Source organism: Enhydra lutris, unplaced genomic scaffold (genome assembly GCF_002288905.1).
Source record: "Enhydra lutris kenyoni isolate GAN:26980312 unplaced genomic scaffold, ASM228890v2 scaffoldscaffold9, whole genome shotgun sequence".
NCBI classification, from domain to species: domain Eukaryota; kingdom Metazoa; phylum Chordata; class Mammalia; order Carnivora; family Mustelidae; genus Enhydra; species Enhydra lutris.
In genome coordinates, this window is record NW_019154093.1 from 65617657 (window position 1) to 65639684 (window position 22028).

The 22028-nt window shown below is 37.9% G+C and overlaps 2 protein-coding genes across 2 annotated transcripts in view; one reads left to right on the forward strand and one right to left on the reverse strand.

Annotated features, from left to right (window-relative positions):
• The window catches only part of LOC111143657 (major facilitator superfamily domain containing 14A), a 41757-nt gene extending 34292 nt beyond the window's left edge, over positions 1–7465 (forward strand). Inside the window, exons 9-12 of the mRNA XM_022497476.1 lie at positions 2118–2230; positions 3765–3862; positions 4796–4959; positions 6009–7465. Of these exons, the coding sequence (XP_022353184.1) occupies positions 2118–2230; positions 3765–3862; positions 4796–4959; positions 6009–6215 (582 nt within the window). The 3' untranslated portion in view covers positions 6216–7465. The remainder of the gene's footprint in view (positions 1–2117; positions 2231–3764; positions 3863–4795; positions 4960–6008) is intronic.
• Positions 7466–7472: 7 nt separating this feature from the next.
• The window catches only part of LOC111143656 (SAS-6 centriolar assembly protein), a 48410-nt gene continuing 33854 nt past the window's right edge, over positions 7473–22028 (reverse strand). The window contains exons 15-17 of the mRNA XM_022497475.1: positions 11782–11879; positions 9433–9527; positions 7473–9331 (exon numbers count right to left, since the gene is read on the reverse strand). Coding sequence (XP_022353183.1) covers positions 9225–9331; positions 9433–9527; positions 11782–11879 — 300 coding nt within the window. The 3' untranslated portion in view covers positions 7473–9224. The remainder of the gene's footprint in view (positions 9332–9432; positions 9528–11781; positions 11880–22028) is intronic.

The window sequence follows — 22028 nt, forward strand, 5'->3', positions numbered from 1 at the left end:
GGGCCTTCTCTGGCCATCCTGGTTCAAGCAACACCTCTATTCCACTGCCCCATTTCATCTTTTTCCATAGCAGCTACAACCTGCAATGATCTTTCTAAACCAGTGCACTTACATCTATCTTCCCTCCCAGATGAGGTATTTTGTTTGCTGACCAGTACTTTGACCTATTTTCTGGCCCTTGGGTCAGTTCCCTTAGACCTAGAATAGCAGTGGGATATAGTAGGAACTTGGCATATATTTCCTTAACGGACCAAAACTGATGTCCGTTTAACTGTTAACTAGCTATATACGCCTTGGTTAAATTGGTTATTTAACCTTTGGGACAAAATAAGTTACACTAAATTAAGGGACACCAAATAATTTTTCTTGTCTAGCACACTGTATACACTAAGTAATTTATCCCATTATTGAGACTATTTTGACTTATTTAAAAATCATGTTTTCTATAAATATTAAGAACATACAGTAGCCACTAGGGATACAAAGCTACAGATACTTAAGGAAGTTCCTGCCTTTCGGGAGAAAATCAGTGTTCTCAGTTAAGGTGTCCTGTACACAGGTAGTTTTTCTTTGCTAACTGCTTACTCAGGTTGAGTTCCCTTTTGTGGTTGTGGTTGTTGAGAAGAACAGAATCCAGCAAGGTTCCATACCTTGTGGAACTCTTACACTTGCTAGTGTTTTAAGGGGAAATCGGAAAGAAGAAATCGAGGAGTCTTAATTGTTCAAGAACTCCTACGGGGCTCTTCATTTGCTTTCCACTGGCTTGTGATTATATCGGATTAAGCTCTTAAATGGTTATTTCAATTTAGAGAATTTTGTTTATTTTAAAGCTTTTTTCGGGAGTGTGAGCATGAGGGGGGGGGCGGGGGAGAGGGAGAAGCAGACACCCTGCTAAGCAGGAGCCCATTGTGGGGCTTTATCCCAGAACTGCTGGATCGCCTGAGCTGAAGGCAGTTCTTAACTGACTGAGCCACCCAGGCACCCTCAATTTAAAGAATTTATTTTTTTTTTAAGAGTTTGTTTATTTGACAGAGTGCACAAGCAGGGGGAGCAGTAGGCAGAGGGAGATACAAATTTTTAAAGATATAAAATCTTTTTCTAAAAATAGCAAGAAATACTTTCTCATGTTCCCAAAGCATTGCTGAATTTCTATTCGCTTTGAAAGAAAAAACCCATTCAACCCAAAATATTACAGTGTGCCAGGCACAGTGCTAAGCATTTACCTCCTCTAACCTACATGACAGACTTTTGAAGTAGGTACTCTTCATTGCCATTTTATAAGAGACAGAACTATTTCAGTGTGAAGTAACTTGCCCAGGGTCACATAGTTAGAGCCAAGATCATGATCCAGGCTGTTTTTCCGAAGGCTTCCTTCCTATGCTGTATGTTTCCCAAATCACACTTACACCTGTTTACTGTTTGTAAAAGCATCATGCTTTCAGCAATAATTTAGATGAAGGATAGAAAGTAATTCTTGTAATGTTTCAGTTTTGCTTAGAGGGAGGATAAGCATTTTGGATTAACTTGGACCCGTAAAAACTTTTAAAGCAGTTACATAACCAGGATCCCCAAATCATCTGTTCAGACCTTTTTTTTTTTTTTTAAGATTTTATTTGTTTATTTGACATAGAGATCACAAGTAGGCAGAGAGGCAAGCAGAGAGAGAGATTGGAAGCAGGCTCCCCGCTGAGCAGAGAGCCTGATGCGGGGCTTAATCCCAGGACCCTGAGGTCATGACCTGAGCCTAAGGCAGAGGCTTAATCCACTGAGCCACCCAGGCGCCCCCTGTTCAGACCTTTTGATGCTACTGCTTACAGTTTCTGACTTAAGCAGTCAATAGAAAGGTACCGAATAGAAAGTTCAACTTTTCTGTTTTCACTTTTCTTCTTCCCTGGATCTGGATCTGTGTCAGCAAAGGGATCTTTCATTTGCTCTATATGACCTGGAGTAATAGTCTCAAGATATATTCAGGGCAACTGCTAAAAATGCCAAAATGTAGAAAAGTGGTAGTCCTTTTATATTACAGACTGAAGGACGTCACCAAGTATTTTTTATTTTTATTTTTAAAAAGTTCTTTCCTGACAAACCATCCCATTCTGGTTTTTCTTCTTTTCTAGACCATAGTCTTGAGTTTACTTATGCGGTCAATTGGAAATAAGAACACCATTTTATTGGGTCTGGGATTTCAAATATTACAGCTGGCATGGTATGGCTTTGGTTCAGAACCTTGGTAGGTATATTTTAATTTTTAAAATTTTGATATTTGCCCATTTTTTCCCAGTTTTGTTGAGGTATAACTGACAGACTTTTTAAAAGATTTTTATTTTAGAGAGGAGAGAGCATGAGCATACACGTGAGTGGGGGAGGGGCAGAGGGAGAGGGAGAATCCCTAGTGGATTCCGCTGAGTGGAGGGGGAGGGACGCGGGGGGGGGTCGATCCCAGGACCCTGAGGCAAAATCAAGTTGGACACCCCACCAACTGAGCCACGTGGGTGCCCCTAATTGACAGACTTTTATTTGCTTCTCATCTAAGGCTTATTATTAGATTTTAGTCCATCTCCTACTATGCCTTTTTTCTCTCAAAATATACAATCTGTATACAATATACAATATAAAATCTGTATACAATACAGATTTCTCACTTGTGTATTTGTATATTCTAGAATGGCTTGAGGGTAGAGGGGTGTGACATTTTCTATGTGACAGATTTTTTTTAATGAGATTCGTTTTTAAATCTCTAATGAGCATTTAATCTGTATCAGTATGTCATTAGGATAAAACATGTACTCTCAAAGCAGCAAAGCCCTGAAAGCTAGTGTTATTTACCTTCTTTGTTTTTCTGGTTAGAAAAAAACATGTGACATCAGTGATCATTACTGATGACAGACCAGAAGTTCATTGACAAAGCCCTATTGTTTTGGCCCCAGCTTCCTGTCAGAGAGAAGGCTGTTTCCTTTTCTTGCCAGTCTGGTGGCCTGCAGGGTGATGGCTGTAGTGAGGTCAAGGTTGGGCCACACAGTTGCGCCTTCATGCTCAGGATGATGGGACTGAACTCGGTTCACTCAGGTTTCATTCCCCCAAACATACTACCTCTGTTAGGACCGAATAGTAGTAAGCATCAAGAGTGGTTTTGTTTTGTTTTAAAGATTTTATTTAATTTAACAGAGAGAGCGAGAGCAGGAACACAAGCAGGGAGAGTGGGAGAGGGAGAAGCAGAAGCAGGCTCCCCACTGAGCAGGGAGCCCGATGTGGGGCTCCATCCCAGGACTCTGGGATCATGACCTCAGCCGAAGGCGGATGCTTAACAACTGAGCCCCCCAGGTGCCCCAAGAATGTGTTTTGATGGATGTTTTGTTTTCCAGACTAGTTTTTACGAAGTGGCACTCACAATTTTAATGGTCTAAAACACTTATTTCAAGTTTCAAGCCCAGATCATCCAAGGCTTAGGTCAGCTCAGTAGCTTCACACTGAAGCACAAGTCTGCGGGAACACGGCCTGCAGAGTCATACTGGCTGGGGAAACACGTAATGCTGTTTCTGTATGTGTATCGTATGGTATTCTAACGCTCCCCATCCCCACCCGCTGCTCAGACCTTAGAGTGACTTGCCCAGAGTCACACAGGAAGGAAGGAATAGACCAAGTACAGTTCTCCTTTTCCTTGTACCACAGCCACTTTGCAGTAACAGTAACTTGAATTCAAGTGTATATTTTGACTGACAGGTACAGTGAAGAATATATTTTTGTTTTGCTGCTTTTGGTTACAGGATGATGTGGGCTGCTGGGGCAGTGGCGGCCATGTCTAGCATTACCTTTCCAGCGGTCAGTGCCCTTGTTTCACGAACTGCCGATGCTGATCAACAAGGTGAGTTGACAAGAACCCATGATAATTATTTCAAAGCACAGAATACTCAAATCCTATTTTCTATCTCCTTCCTCAGTACGGGATCGAAAGTGTATCTTCAAAGTATTTAAAATTGCTTTCACTTTTAAGAGGAAAAGCAGATTCCAAGGTATTGTCCTTCGGCGGATATCTGTAACCATGTCTCTCACTCTGTGTGGCCCTACCTGTTCTGTCGCTAGAAAATCTAGTGATGTAGGCTGGCCACCTTATGTTCACTATGATGTGTTTGCTATGATGTGCTAGCCATCCTGGGCTTAAGTAACCTTTTTATTTAAATCTTAGGTTTCAGTCATCTAAAGACCATAGAAAACATTTTTTATCTTATGCTTTTGTGAAAGGAATATTTAATTCTCAAAATGCTAACAGATAATCCTTTGAAAAGGATGTGTTTTCTCTAGTCATAAGGGGAAAAAGCGGTGTTACGAAAGAGGGGCAGCGATCACGTGGTTGATTAAGTGAGGAAGGAAAGGCCTATGGCCAAAGCAAATTGCATTTTAAATTTGAGAAAAGATTGCAGAGGAAAGCGAAACTCAAACTCTGTATTTGACTCAGAGGGTCTTAAGTAGCTGCTTAGGGGCAGGTTTTTTTTTTTTAACAGTTATGATTGTGAACTCATGCCTGATTTTTAGCCAGGGATGTTTTAAAGGGAAATAAAGTGCTTTTGCCCACTTGCTTAAACTAGACCTATGTTTGGGTTGGGTCTACCTGATCTCACATTTGTATCAGAGAGCTTACTTTGTAGAGCTCATGGCTTCTAAGTACTTTGTTAATGCCATCTTGGTAAATTGCTAGTGTCTGATGAGAACTTTGGTTTTAGATTGACTTTGTCTGGTTCTGGTTCTGGGGCAGGAAAAAAATAAACGGTGCCTTACATAATTTGTGTAAACAATTTAGGTGTTGTTCAAGGAATGATAACAGGAATTCGAGGACTGTGCAATGGTCTGGGACCAGCTCTTTATGGATTCATTTTCTACATATTCCACGTGGAACTTAAAGAACTGCCAATGACAGGAACAGACTTGGGAACAAACACAAGCCCACAGCACCATTTCGAACAGGTAATTCTTCATTCACCTGATTAAAAATACAGTTCCTTTGGCTGGGTTGAAAGATAAATGGTTTTTGGTCACCCAAGCTTTTATGTGAGATTATTTTAGATCTACAGCACTTAAAAACCAAAGCCGAAGGAACTGTGTTCCCCTGTATACCTCTTTTTGAAATCGGCTGTACAGACCTTTCCCCTCGTCAATTTAAGAATTATCAAACCGTTGTAGTTCGTGATGTTACACCTCATGGCATGGTTAATAGCCACCGGTGTGTACCGCTGTCTCGTTGGGGACGTGTGTGCCGCACGAGATCCCCAAGCGAGGCCTGCCTTTCTGCAGCAAATGGCAGTTAGGTGCTGATTCACATCTTTGTTCACTTGTTCGCTATACTTTCCCTCCGTACAACTGAAAACATTAACGGCAGACATCGTTTATCTTTAGCCAACACAAACAGCTCATCAGTTTCCGGCTTGTTTAGCAGAGCAGCTGAAACTGCTTTTAAATAAAAATGAATGTTTGTTTGTAGGCCATACACAGGTTAAACTGGCTGTGCAAGTTTTTGTTAAGAATGAACATATCTGGGCTAAAACAAAAGCCTTTTGATTCTTAGGTAGCAGCATTAGCTGTGTTTCCCTCACTTACAGTTACTAGAGAATGTAGTTTGCTTTTGTAAACAAAGAAAACGGTCATTGATTCCACTATTATGGTTGACATAGCGTATGCTACTTAATTTTACTTTTGAGATCTTCCTGTTGAACTAATGAGGTGAAGGCTCATGAGCCGTATGATGTGTTGATTGTGTGCTGCAGGTGACGGTCTATTTTTGCATAGGCTATTTTTGAAAAACTTGTGGCTCTGTTCCTTGGGTCAGCTGAATTTTATAGGAGAGTATGATAGTGTCCCTTTCTCCTGAAAAGCAAATGCATTTTCTAACTATGGCTCTGAAGAAAGAGAGAAGACCCTGGCTTACAATTCATAGCAATCTGATTACTAAAAGATAAGCAGTTTCTTAAGAGCGGAGATTTCAGCGCAAAAGTCCTAATTACCTTTTTCTTTCTCAGAATTCGATCATCCCTGGCCCCCCCTTCCTCTTTGGAGCCTGTTCAGTACTGCTGGCTCTGCTTGTTGCCTTGTTTATTCCAGAACATACCAATTTAAGCTTACGGTCCAGCAGTTGGAGAAAGCACTGTGGCGGTCACAGCCATCCTCATAGTACACAAGCGCCAGGAGAGGCCAAAGAACCTTTACTCCAGGACACAAATGTGTGATGACTGAAATCAGGAAGACTTTTCTATCACACCCAGGTCTTAGTTTTCACCTGTAGTTCTGGATGTACATTCCATTTCCATCTACAATGTACTTTAAGGTTGTCTTAAGAAATGTATCTGCATGAACTCCGTGGGAACTAAAGAAAGAACCAGAACCGGACAGTTTTCCAAAGATGTTACAATTTCTTTTGAAAAGAAACCTTTTGTTTATTAGCACCAATTTCTTGCCACTAGCTTTTGTTTTATTATACATCCTTTAATTAAAAACTATATACATACCTTCTTAGATACTAGCATCGTCTCTGCTACCATTTCCTTCAGGTGTTGAGCTTTAACTCTATGCTGACTCACAGCGAGACAGAGTAGGTAGTACGGTTATGGACCTGTTCGTTTTTAACATTGTAAAATCTTGGGTCAAATAATTCAAAGCCTTAATGCAGATGCACTAAAGTAAAGAAATGGTAAATGAATTGTTTGCATTAAAAAAAAAACTAAAAATTGTACTAAATCTGAATCATGTTTCAAGCTTGTTTGTAGTAATTTTATTTTAAACATTCACCACTGTTTTTGAAATGAGAAAATATCAGCCATTTAGAATTTAAATTGGGGTAGAGTCTGTAAATCTAAGCGCCGGCTTGGGTTTGTTCCCCAGCTGCTCATGCCACTATTCTTTTAATGTTTGCATAATCACAAGAACCTCAACACTTGAATACATAATCTAAAAATTATATAGTAAAGCTGGTAGCCTTGAAAATGTCAATGTGATATCTATATGTAGATAAATATATATAGTGGCCTTTCAGGACTGTCACAGTAACACTTTATTTACAGAGCTAATGTTTGTCCTAAATTTTCAGGACTTAGAAGAGAGCTTTATACAATTACTGATGTGAATTTCTCTAAAGTGTATATTTTTGTGTCCAGTTATATTATTTAAAAAGTGTTACTTTGTAAAAATTGTACATAAAGTATTGTATAGTTTACACTGTTTTCATCTTGTGTGTGGTTATTGCCCAATGCTTTTTAAACTTGGAACGTTCACTATGGTTAAATAAGGTCTTAAAAGAAATGTAAATATTCTGTTAATAAAATTAAATATTTTAATGATTTTTTTTTTTAAAAAGAAAGTCTTGATCTGTGATTCCCTATAAGGTCTGTTGGCTTTATTTGTTACCATAACCATTTTTACAGTAACAAATCAAAGCTTTACACCATCTTCCCTTTAATCCCTTTTTCCCCTCACTACAAAATACTCCCATAGGAAGACAAAAGAAATGGAAACTTAGTCCATAAATTAAATGGAAGTACTTAAATTCTAAGCATCGTCAACAACTGCAGATCAATGCTGTTTATTTTTATATACACATCATACTCCATAAATACTTTATTAACAAAGCTCAGTTTATAGAAATATGTTAAGTGCAACCTGTGATTATTAACACATGTACAGCTGTACACTGCAAAACAATTTCAAATAAAAAAGAACTACCTATATGCCCCAAATCCCATCCAAACCCTGTCAGTGTTTTTATATATTACATAATATTTACAGGAAAGATTCTAATATCACCAAGAGGCTACTTTCTAGATTATTAAATGCTTACAAGTTACTGTAACCAAGTATTCTTACTAATACTCATACAGTATATTGAAATGACAAGTCATACATAAAAGTCACTACCCAGTAATGGTTACTAAATTTTTTAGAATAAATCCCCTAGTTAAGACTGCTTGCAACTACCAGCACAGCTTCAGAAAAATATGACCAAATACTAGATTCTTTGTCTTACCATAAACCTAATAACATTGATACTAATATACTGAATTCTCTTTCCTAATCTATTATGTAGTAAGGTCCTTGAAAATAGTTTTTTAAATATCATATGAGCATTAGCAATCCTTGTAAACAACTGATTTATACATTTCATAAGACAATGCTACTCTGTACTGGGTGGTCATCAGTAAGAAAACAAAATGGGACCCTTTGAGTCTGGGTGAAATTTTAGAGCCTAATTTTTTTCCAAATAATTCTTACTTGAAACTGGTTTGGTTACAAAGAAGAAAAAAAAATTGTAACTTCTAGCAGTTACTCACTTTGCCTACCTTATTAAGCAAACATTAAAATGAACTGATAGTATAAAAAACAATGAATATTCATGATGCTCTTAAAGTATGTTGTAATGTACTTCTTTTTAAAACATTCCACTAATACGGATTTAACTGAATAACAAACTAATAAAACTCCAAATGAGAGAAAAACTGGGTAAGTATAGATTTCCAGGAAGCATTAAAATCCTATAGGAACTCTGCAGCTCAAAGTATTTTATACTTAATCAGGTTATATAATACATTGTCCAAATTATTTTTCTAATTTATCAAAATTATCAGAATTAGTTAGACTTGTTCAATAGCTAATTTAAAGATGCTGCAAGGAAAGTATTTACTTGCTATGAAGGATTAATTTCACCAAAGGTAATTTTAGGATTTCCCCTTTATTGTAAATATCAATAATATAGATATCTTTGGAGATAATCATTTTCCCTCATAATTTTCAGTTGTCAAACTTAAAACTTTTATTTTACCAATGGGAATGAGAAAATGAATTAGTGACATTCTTTGGTTTCATATTCTAAGCAGGTTTTCATTTACCCAGATCCTCAATGACTAGAATGTCCCTTATGAGGATCAACTCTTCCCTCAGAAATTCTGAGAATTTCTAAGGATTCATTTAATAAAATTCATACTATTATTCTATCAAACGCCATGTTCACAAACTAAAAAGCATCATTTATTCAGAATCTTCACTCCGAATACCCCAAGTACCAACTGGCTCCTCTAGCTTGCCGCGGAACGACAGCAGGAGTTAAAAAGGATCCAAACAATCTAATACAGTAAGCTCAAGTAAACTTTGAAACTTGCGGGCTTAGAATTTTGATCTATGCTGCTCATACATTTTTAAACCATGGGAATTTATAAAATTTCAATAAAAAGTCAAAGACAACACTAGCATTAACTGTTTGTTAACTGCCCAGGGAAATACGCTGAAGATGCAGAAGGGAGCACTGCAGGTTTGGAAGAGGTCTGTAATGCTCCTAAAGTGCCATCTTTTTGATGGTCTGCAAATGAGGACAAAAAAAGATTATTGTATTCACTTAGTTCTATATAAAATATAGTCAATTAAACCACTGTCAAATCCATTTCAGAACTGTCCTCTCACCTGGATTATTGAACAGGTTTTGGCTGAGCCCACGTAAAGGAATGCTGTCTTCCCTTTTCTTCAGGTATTTGGATTCCAGCCCTACATTTGCACCACTTGAAAGGAAAGTAGTATTTAACATTTATTTTCACTTGAGATAAACCATCAACATTAATTATCAATCTACAGACAAACACATACTATATATAAAATAATCTAACTATGTTTATAGCTTTGTTCAAAACAAGTCATTCTTCACTGGTTTCTTCTTTTTTTTTTTCCTTCACTGGTTTCTTAAGCAAGCAGTTTATCCATAAGCCAAAGTACCCTTCCCAGTGAACAGGAGACTATAATAAATAACACTAATAAGTCAAAGAGCTAAGATAAAGAATAAGGGGAACTAAAAACTCTAGTACTATGAAACCATAAAACCATAATGCGTAAGTGATACATGCTGAATGAAAACACATGTTCATGCTTCAAGAGTATCATTTAACCATTTCTATCTCATTTAAAATGAGTAAGGGGCACCTGGTTGGTTCAGCTAGTTAAGCCTCTGAATCCATCTCAGCTCAGGTCTCAATCTCAGGGTTGTGAGTTCAAGCCCTGCGCTGGGTTTCACACTAGGCATGGAGCCTACTGTTAAAAAATAGTAATTAAAGAGTAAAATTTTTCCTTTGCCAAAAGCTCTTCAGAACTTTATAGTTCTGACAAAGATGTCATTAATATGCACTATTAAAATTAATAAATAATGAACTCTAGTCAGATGAATACAAATACGAAAGTTTAGAAAAATACGGGGGCATTTACGTAATTGTATTTTACCCCTTCTACTACCATACTCCTTTTTTCTAAATCTGTCCAGTGTCAAGTTTCTCTAATAGTTCCATGGCATAAGAGTTTAAAGGCACTTGTAAAACAATGTACATTCTTAAAATTAAGTGGTCTTTTTCTAATTTTCAGAAAAGAATTAAGTGGGTGATTAGGTATTTCCTTCAATTTTAACTTTTTTTTTTTTTTTAACTTTTGATACCCATTGCCACTTTTTCCTGACAACAAATACAGGAAAAAACCAATTACAAACAAAAAACACTCAAAATAGCTGAACAGTCCTAATTTTAGGGACACATGATTTTTGTACCACAAATATGATATTTTCTGCAAGTAAAATTGTGCTTGGTGTATATGACAGAGTTAAATATACAAACATGGTGTTCTACCATTAACAGGGATTACAGATGCTGTGCCTCTTATTTAAACAAGTTTAAGATTAAATATAACACATACATTTCAAGATTTCAAAGAATTCTTTTTTTGAGAGGCTCCCAAACTTTTGTAATATTCATATTGGTGCCAGTTTTACAGAAGCCAATGAATGAGAGCCAGAGAATTGGGATAAGAAGCCTCTTTGAACTGTTAGTAATTTATTCCGCAATATACTTGAATGATGCTAGCTCATGGTAATGAGTGCCAGCAGACAGGTCTTAAAGTGATTAATTTTTAAGAAGCAAAATGATAAGAAAAAAATAGTACAAACATGTATAGACTACCGGTGAGACTATCCAGAGAGGCAAGTTTTCATGAGCTGTTTAATTTAGTCACAACTCACTGATGGAACAAACCTCACTATGTAAAACCTATGTAAGAGCTAAAAAATAGGAAGGGATTTCTGAGTAGGCAGAATGCATCATAAAATTAAAGCTTATTTTGGTAGGTATGGGACAATCTCACAAGCCTTATTCTTAGCAAAGAATTCTGGCAGTTTAAAATAGGTGACTCCTGGGGTGCCTGGGTGGCTCATTCGGTTAAGGGTAAGACTTTTTGTTCCAGCTCAGGTCATGATCTGAGGGTCCTGAGATTGAGCCTTTGGACTACATGCTCAGCAGGAAGTCAGCTTCTCTCCCTCTCCTTCTGTCCCTCCCTTTGCTCGTGCACTCTCTCTTTCTAAAATAAATAAATCTTTAAAATATAAATAAAATTAAAATAGCTGGCTTCTCAGAGTACTTTACACTGGAAGCATTAATTCAGAAAAACGGAGAGCTTTCAGAGGTAGACACAGCCATACAAGAAAACAAAAACAAAAACAAAACCACACTAAATAGAGTTAAAAAGATTTCTATGTACTTGCCCCAAAACAGATGAAAGGTGGTTCAGTTATGCAGGAAAGTCACTATTAAAAAGTAAATTTTTACTGTATGTTTAACTGTCTCTTACAGTTTAAAAAAATATGGGAAATCTTTCTTATAGATAAAAAGAAATCCACTTCAATCCCACTGATCAGCAACTTAAAATGTCACAATAAGTGGGCATCAAAGCTTTCAAGCATGGATAAAATTGCAAACATTAAATTTTATGCCAACAAGTACTTACTTTTCCTTATCAGTTGAGCAAGGCATACTAACAGTTGTTCCTGACTGAACTTCTCCTAGCGGTGTATTTGGTTTTGTAAACTGCAAGTTAAACTGGACCTGTAAAGATGGAAAACACATCATGTAACCCAATTAGTGAGAACCGAGAAAGTTCCATATGGAGACAGGTGGTTCCATTTTTTTTCTGATAAATCTAGACCACAGAAGAACAGGTTCAACACGAATTTTATAACACAAGCACATTTTCTTGAGAAGATTTAACAACAAAAAAATCCTCTTTCTCCTTGTCAAAAACATTCCTGTGATAGAAGCAAGATGAACAGCATAAAATGATTCTCTTAACAATTAGTTTGAGGGGCACCTAGGTGGCTCAGTGGGTTAAGTCTCCACCTTCAGCTCAGGTCATGGTCCCAGGGTTCTGGGATCGAGCCCCGCATCGAGCTCCAGCTCAGCGCGGAGCCTGCTTCCCCTACCCCTGCCGCCTGCCTCTCTCCCCACTTGTGAGCTCTGTCAAATAAATAAATAAAAATCTTTTAAAAAAATTATTTTGAAACCAAACATTAATATAGCTGAACAACCTGGGTTTGAATTGCAGGGCTCTATTTATACACGGATCTTGGTCAATAAATACAGTACAGTAGAATGAGGTACCATAAATCTCCTTATCCCCACCCGAAGTCAGCAAAACTGGATCCTGGATTAACACTCATTATCCAGTACCCAGAAATGCAGAAAATTTCCTTCTATGCAATGTCTAGAGGAATGCAGAGCACCTTTACCATCTCGCTGGGCTGGCTTGATCCACCTGACTCCCTACATGGTTCTAAGGCAGCTTCTGCTTATAGGAAATGCTGGTAGTCTGTGAGCCGCTAGATCCCTGGGCTATTAGCCTGTCCACTTGGAGAACATTCAGTATGGCCGACGGCACCTCTCCCTGCTGTCAGCTCCGCACTGCAGGCTTCTTCCTGTCATTGTGGAGTTCCCCCAGACTCTTTGGTGATGTGGTATCATTCTGTGCTCCCTGGCCAAGTAGGATCAGTAATTGGCCTTGCCACTTGAGCAAGAATCCCTTTCCAGAGCTGGTTCCTTTACTGCCTCTCAGTTCAAGCCTTCAGTGAACTAACCCTGACACACACAGGTGGTGGGATGAGGAGCGCCAAAAGCACGTGAAAGTCCTGCTGTTCCAGCCTACCCTGTATCTTTCCTCTACTTTCCCTTTGCTTGTTATCATCTGGCAACTTCTTACTTTTCAATCACAATATAAAATACATTTGTGGGGGGTGAGGTAAAAAATATATATGAATATATATATATTAAAAATACAGTAGTTCAGTTTGGGGGGAGTCAAAAGTTACATGCAGTTTTTTGACAATGTGGGGGGGAGTCAATGCCCCCAAACCCCAACATAGTTCAAGGGCCAGCTGTACATTTATTTTCTAAGATTTTCTATTTATTTATTTGATGGAGAGAGACGGTGAAAGAGGGAACACAAGCTGGGGGAGTGGACAAGGGAAAAACAGACTCCCCGCTGAGCAGGGAGCTGATGCAGGGCTTGATCCCAGGACCCTGGGATCATGACCTGAGCTGCAAGCAGATGCTTAATGACGGAGTCACTCCGGCATCCCCTCAACTGTACATTTAAGGAAGTGTCACAGTTCTAAAAGTTGTCTCCCTACTTACCACAATTATGCATATACCTCACGCATTCTGTGCATTCTGAGAATTCTTTCCTTTTCAAGAATTTTCAAAGGCTGTTATATTTAAGGATTCTAAAGATTTTATTTATTTATTTGACAGAGATCACAAGTAGGCAGAGAGGCAGGCAGAGAGAGAGAGATGGGGAAGCAGACTCCCCGCTGCCCAGAGAGCCCGATGTGGGGCTCGATCCCAGGACCCTGGGATCATGACCTGAGTTGAAGGCAGAGGCTTTAACCCACTGAGCCACCCAGGCGCCCCATATTTAAGGATTCTAAATGAAAGCTAAGAATTTGAACTTCAGAGCAATCAAAAGTAGTGCCACCTGGGTGGCTCAGTTAAGTGACTGACTCTTGGTTTTGGCTCAGATCATAATCAGGCTCAGGCTCTGCACTCAGCAGGAAGTCTGCTTCTCTCCCTTTCCGGCTCCCTCCATCCCCCCTCCTCTCTCCGCCCCCAACGATAAATAAAAAATCTTTAAAACAATCAAAAGTAATCCAAGAATCTATACAAAAATCTAAACTAAGATATACAACTGAGGTTTCATACCAGAAACTTATAAATGGGTTGTATCTTAAAAATAGAGGTATACATATTAAGTCACCAAACTAATAGATTAAAAAAACTGACTACTTGCATACAAAAGGAAAAGGCACAAGAAAACAAAAAATATTTTTAGTAAAAACTCACAATAATAGCAGATAGGTACAAACTATTGGTTAAAATTACAAATAAAAAAGGTAGGGGCACCTGGGTGGCTCAGTGGGTTAAGCCTCTGCCTTTGGCTCAGGTCATGATCTCAGGGTCTTGGGATCTAGCCCTACATCAGACTCTCTGCTCAGTAGGGAGCCTGCTTCCCCCACCCCTGCCTGCCTCTCTGCCTACTTGTGATCTCTGTCAAATAAATCTTAAAATAAAAAAAGTATAGGCTAATAATGTACTTGACTATCAATATTCAGTATTCCAAAGTTATTAGTTCTCCCTACATTAATCTATGCATTTCACATGATAACCTTAAACACAAAAAGGATTTTTAAAAGTGGATTTTTAAAAAAGAATTTTCCAATATTCCTTATAGAAAAATAAACATGAAAGAGTAAGAAATGTTAAGTACCAGATATCAATTCATAAGATAAAGGCAAAAGTCATAAATTAGAAAACTGGACAAAATAAAAAGAATGGTCTCAAATACTGAACAAAAGGTGGTACACCACTGTGATCTTTGAGAGAAGTGTGATCCCTACAACTGTCCCAGCTTTCCAAGTGGAAGCACTTTATCTAAATTCAGGTACAGAGGAAAAACATAATTGCTAAAAGTGGAAGAGATCAAGATCAGAATTTAGGGAGGCTGGGGTGAATGGAAGTTGCAGAGCAGAATTCTGACAAGCAAGAAGCTATAAGGAGGCTCCTGGGTGCTCAGTCATTTAAGCGTCTGACTCTTGATTCAGGCTCAGGTTATGATCTCAGGGTTGGGAGATCAAGAGGCTCCATGCTCACTGTGGAGTCTGCTTGGGATTCTCTCTCCTCTCCCTCTGCCCCTCCTCATGCTCACTTGCTCACTCTCTCTCAAATAAATGAAAATATAAAATTAAAAAAAAAATAACATATAAAGAGAAAAACCTCTAGAAATCTGCACATGGGTCCCTTTTGAGTTTTTGCTCAGCACTAGACACATGCATAGGGACAAATCTCCAAAGACTAAAAAAAAAGAGATGGCAGATTTAATCTGAACAATTCCCAAGGTTCATGATCATGGAGATAAAGTTGAAAGTCCTTGGCAATTATTTAAGGCATTCAGTGAAGAGCCATGAAGGAACACAGCTTCATAGAAGGGCTAAACTACCCCTTGAGTAAAAGCTACCCAAATAACTGAAGTAAAGCTGAAGAAGAAAACAAAAAATCCAGAATGCTTCAAAGGGATCAAAGAACCCCAAACTAACTTAAATAGCAGCCACTCTTTAAAGGAAGATAACAAAATCCATACAGTCAACAATGTAACTACTGACAATGTTCCACATTCTATCAAAAATTACTAGAGATCACAATGAGAGAAAATGTGAAAACACCAAGAAAAGAACAGTCAATAAAATATAATAACAGAAATTATAACAGAACAAGGAGATGTTAAAACAATGATAACTATGAACAAGAATTTAATGGAAATGAGAAGTATGAGAAAAATGAAAGATATAAAAAAGAATAAAATGGACTGGCAGAGATGACAAATTCTTTACCTAAAATACAAATTTCTCACTTGACAGAAATAATAGCATATTAAGCACTAAGGAAAAGATTGGTAAACTTTAAAACAGAACATTAGAATATAAAATAAAGCATAAAAAAAAATGAACAGTCTCAATGGAAAAATATGTGACCAACTATGTGTAACTGGAGTACTGAAAGGAAAAAAAAAAAAATACAAAGTGAGATAATGATCACAATTTTCCAAGCTGTCAACTATTAACCCCTGACAAGTCCTCAATAAAAAGCCCTAAGTGGATAATAACATACATGTGCCACACCAAGGCATATCATAAATAAGTTGCTGAAAAAAAAATAGTACTGAAAAAAGGAAAATCTTAAAAGGACCCAGAGAAAAAAGTCACTTTCTAAAGAGATTCCTTTAAGTGGAAAAGAAAAGGCCATAATTAGAAGAAAATGAGGAAAGGAAAACATTTCACAAATAAAAGCAAACATACACTAAAGGTAACAAAGCAATTACTTATGAAGCTAGATGAAGGTTGTAAGACCAAAGTAGCAAACTCAATTATTTCTAAAAAATTAGTTAAGGGGATGACACACCTGGGTGGCTCAGTTAAGCATCTGACTTTTGATTTCAGATCAGGTCATGATCTCAGGGTCGAGAGACTGTGCCCCATGTTGGGCTCCATACTCAGCACAGAGTCTGCTGGAGATTTTTTTTTTTTTTTTAAGATTTTATTTGAAAAAGATCATAAGTAGGCAGAGAGGCAGGCAGAGAGAGAGGGGGAAGCAGGCTCCCCACCAAGCAGAGAGCCCCATATGGGGCTTGATCCCAGGACCCCGGGGATCATGACCTGAGCCAAAGGCAAAGGCTTTAACCCACCGGGCCACCCAGGCTCCCCCTGCTGGAGATTCTTTCTCCCTCCCTCTCCCTCTGTGCCTCCACTGCTCACAGGCATGCTCTCTAAGATAAATAAAATCTTTAAAATTTAGTTAGGGGGACTTGTGAAATAAAAAGATGTAAAGCATGAAAACACAAAACCTGTGAAGGAGGAGGTAAAAATAAAGTTGTTTTACAATGTCTTTGAAATTAAGTGACCATTAAGTTAATACAGACTGCTAAATACTTAGGATATTATATATGAACTTCATGGTAACCATCAACCAAATCTACAGTAGTTACACAAGAGAGAAAGAAATCCAAGCCTAACATTAAGAAAGTCATCAATCACAAGAGAGCAACAGAAGGAACAGAGAAGAACTACAAAAATACACAGAAAACAATAAAATGGCAGTAAGTACATACCTATCAATTATTACTTTAAATATACATGATCTAAATGGTCCAGTCAAGGCACAGGGTGACAGAATGGATAACAAACAAGCCCCATCTATATGCTGCCCACAAGAGATTCGCTTCAGATCTAAAGACACATGAAGACTGAAACTGAAGTGATGAAAAAGATATTCCACAAAAACAAAGCGAAATAAAGCCTACACAGCAATACTTACATCAAACAACACAGACATTAAAGCAAAACAAAAGATAAAGAAGATAAAGAATAATAAAGGGATGAATCCAACAAGGGGATACAACAATTGTAAATATCTATGTAATGACCATTGGAGCACTTAATAGGCAAATATTAGCAGATGGAGAAATTGACAGTAATACAATGATAGTAGGGGATTTTAACACCCCACTTACATCAATGGATAATTCAGGCAAAAAATAAGCGGGAACCGTGTCTTTGCATAACATATCAGACGAGATAGACTTAACAGATACATATAGAATGTTCCATCCCAAAACAACAGAATACACACTGCTTTAAAATCACGTGAAATGGGGATGCCTACTAGGTGGCTCAGTCGGTTAAGCGTCTGCCTTTGACTCGGGTTATGATCCCAGGGTACTGGAATTGAGTCCCACATCGGGTTCCCTGCTCAGCAGGGAGTCTGTTTCTCTCTCTGCCTGCCACTCTGCCTGCTTGTGCTCTCTCTGACAAATAAATAAAATCTTTAAAAGAATAAAGTAAAATAAAGTCACATGAAACATTCTCTAGGACAGATCACATATTGGGTCACAAAACAGGTATCAATAAATGTAAGACTGAAATCATATCAACCACAACAGTTATGAAACTAGAAATTACAAGAAAAAAAACTGGGAAAAGCATAAACACATGGAGCTTAAATAACAGGCTACTAAATACCCACTGGGTCAATGAAATCAAGGAGGAAATCAAAAACTACATGAAGACAGGGGCGCCTGGGTGACTCATTTGTTAAGCATCTGCCTTCAGCTCAGGTGGTCCTAGGATGGAGCCCTCATCAGGCTCCCGCTCAGTAGGAAACCTGCTTTTCTCTCTCCCACTTCCCCTGCTTGTATTCCTTCTCTCACTGTCTCTGTGTCAAATAAATAAATAAAATCTTAAAAAAAAAAAAAAAATAGAAACCAAAAATCCAAATGAAGACAAAAGAAAATGAAATCACAGTGGTCCAAAGTCTACTGGATACAACTAACACAATCCTTAGAGGAAAATTTATAGTGATAAAGGCTTACCTCAAAAAATAAGAAAAATCTCAAACTAACTTTACATCTTGAAGGAACTAGAAAAAGATGGGGTGCCTGGATGGTTCAGTCATCAAGCTTCTGCCTTCGGCTCAGGTCATGATCCCAGGGTCCTGGGATCCAGCCCTGCATCAGGCTCCCTGCTCAGCAGGAAGCCTGCTTCTCCCTCTCCCACTTCCCCTACCTGTGTTCCCTCTCTCACTGTGTCTCTCTCTAGCAGATAATAAATAAAATCTTTAAAAAAAGAAAGAAAAAAAAAAAAAAAAAGAACAAAGCCCAAGCCAGGGAAAATAAAGATTAGAGCAGAAATAAATGAAACAGAGACTAAAAAAACACCGAAAGAGATCAATGAAATCAGGTGGTTCTTTGAAAATATCAACAAACCTGACAAACTTTTAGCGAGACTCATGAAGAAAAGAGAGAGAAAATAAATAAAATCAGAAAGGAAAGTAACAACCAGCACCACAGAAACACAAAGGATTATAAGAAACTAAAATGAAAAATTATATGCCAAAAATTGGGCAACCAAGAAGGGAAAGATTCCTAAAAACATACAATCTTCCAAAACTGAATTAAGAAGAAACAGAAAATCTGAACAGTTGAGACCAATTTCTAGTCAATAAATTAAATCAGTAATCAAAAAATTCCTGGGACACCTGGGTGGCTTAGTTGGTTAAGCATCTAACTCTTGATTTCAGCTCAGGTCATGATCTCAGGGTTCTGAGACTAAGCCCCATGTCAGGCTCTGCATTCAGCATGGAATCTGCTTCAGATTCTCTCTCTCTCTCTCTCTCCCTCTCTCCCTCTGTCCCTTTTCCCACTCATGCTCTCTAAAATAAATAACATCTTCCAAACCCCCCCCAAATTCCCAACAAATCAAAGTTCAGAACCAGATGGATTCACAGGCAAATTCTACCTAACATTTAAAGAAGAATTAGTCTACTTTCTTGTCAATCTATTCCAAAAAATAGAACAAGAAAGGAAGCTTCAATATGTAGATATATTCTACAAAGCCAGCATTACTGTCACAACAAACCCAGACAAGACACTACAAAAAAGGAAAACTAAAGGCCACATCCCTGAAGAACACAGATATAAAAATGCTCAGCAAAAGGTAGCAAACAACATACCAAATATAATAAAAGCATCATTCACACTCCACATCAGGCTCTAAGCTCAGTCAGGGAGTCTGCTTGTGGATTCTCTCTCTTCCTCTCCCTGTGCCCCTCTCCCTGCTTGCATGCTATCTCTAATATAAATAAATAAATAAATCTCAGGGGAAGGAAAAAAGCATCATTCACCCCATTTAAGTGGATTTATTCCTGGGATCCAAGGATGGTTCAATATCTGTAAATCAACCAATATGTGAAACACCACATTAACCAAAATCACACAATCATCTCAATAGATAAAAAGAAAAAGCATTTGGATTTCATCAAGATCAAAAGCTTTTGCACAGCAAAGGAAACAGTTAACAAAACCAAAAGACAACTGACAGAATGGGAGAAGATATTTGCAAATGACATATCGGATAAAGGGCTAGTGTCCAAAATCTATAAAGAACTTAGCAAACTCAACACCCAAAGAACAAATAATCCAATCAAGAAATGGGCAGAGGACATGAACAGACATTTCTGCAAAGAAGACATCCAGATGGCCAACAGACACATGAAAAAGTGCTCCACATCACTCGGCATCAGGGAAATACAAATCAAAACCACAATGAGATACCACCTCACACCAGTCAGAATGGCTAAAATTAACAAGTCAGGAAATGACAGATGCTGGCGAGGATGCGGAGAAAGGGGAACCCTCCTACACTGTTGGTGGGAATGCAAGCTGGTGCAACCACTCTGGAAAACAGCATGGAGGTTCCTCAAAATGTTGAAAATAGAACTACCCTATGACCCAGCAATTGCACTGCTGGGTATTTACCCTAAAGATACAAACGTAGTGATCCGAAGGGGCACGTGCACCCGAATGTTTATAGCAGCAATGTCTACAATAGCCTAACTATGGAAAGAACCTAGATGTCCATCAACAGACGAATGGATAAAGAAGATGTGGTATATATACACAATGGAATACTATGCAGCCATCAAAAGAAATGAAATCTTGCCATTTGCGACGACGTGGATGGAACTAGAGGGTATCATGCTTAGCGAAATAAGTCAATCAGAAAAAGACAACTATCATATGATCTCCCTGATATGAGGGAGAGGAGATGCAACATGGTGGGTTAAGGGGGTAGGAGAAGAGTAAATGAAACAAGATGGGATTGGGAGGGAGACAAACCATAAGTGACTCTTAATCTCACAAAACAAACTGAGGGTTAATGGGGGGAGGGGGGTTGGGGGGGTGGGATTATGGACATTGGGGAGGGTATGTGCTATGGTGAGTGCTGTGAAGTGTGTAAACCTGGCGATTCACAGACCTGTACCCCTGGGGATAAAAAGATATTATATGTTTAAAAAATAAATAAATTAATTAATTAAAAAAAAAAAAAAAGAAAAAAAAAGAAAAAGCATTTAACTTCAATACTGATTCATGATAAAAATTCTCAACAAACTGGGTTTAGAGACAGCATACCTCAACATAACAAAAGCCATATATGACAAACCCACATCAAACATCATATTGAATGGTGGAAAACTGAAACTTTTCCCCCTAACATCAGGATCAGTAAAAGGATATTCACTCTAGCTACTTTTATTCAACATGGTACTCGAAGTCCTACCCAGAGCAATCAGACAAGAAGAAATAAATGGCATACAAAGTGGTAAGTAACAGTTAGACAATCACTATTTACAGAAGACATGATACTACTGATAGAAAACCCTAAAGACTCTACAAAAAATACTAGATTAAGTGAATTCAGTAAAATTGCAGGATACAAAATTAATATACAGAGTTGGTTGTGTTTCTATACACTAATCATGAAACAGCAGAAAGGGAAATTAGGAAAACAATTCCAGACACTCCTATGTTTACAGCAGCATTATTTATAATAGCTAAGTTATGGAAGCAGCCCACGTGTCCATCAATTGATGAATGAATAAATAAGATGTGGTGTATGTATGCGATGGAGTGTTATTTAGCTCTAAGGAATGAAAACTTGCCATTTGCAATGACATGGTGCAGCTATAATGCTAAGCAAAACAGGTCAAAGAAAGACAAATACCATATGATTTCATTCATTCATGGAATTTAAGAAACAAAATAAGCAAAGGGAAAAAAAGAGAGAGACAAATAACAGATTCTTAATGATAGAGAACAAACTGCTGGTTACCAGAAGGGAGTGGGGATGAAGGGATGGCTAAACAGCTGATAGGGATATTAAGGCGAGCACTTGTGATGAGCACAGGGTGATGTATGGAAGTGCTGAATCATTATATTGTACACCTGAAACTAACATAACACTATGTTAAGTAACTGGAATTAAAATTAAAGCTTTAAAAAAAGCTGCTCAAATAATCTGAAGAAGCACTTCTCCAAAGATGATATGCAAATAGCCAAAAGCATATGAAAAGATGCTCAACATCACTGATCATTAGGGCAATGCAAATCAAAACTACAGTGAGATACCACCTCACACCCAGTAGGATGGCTACTATTAAAAATAAAAAAATAAATAAGACAAGTTTTGGCAAGGATGTGGAAAAACTAGAACTCCTGGACATTATTAGTGGGAACGCAAAATGGTACAACCATAATGGAAAACATTATGGCAGTTACTCAAAAAATTAAAATTGCTGGGGCACCTGGGTGGTTCAGTG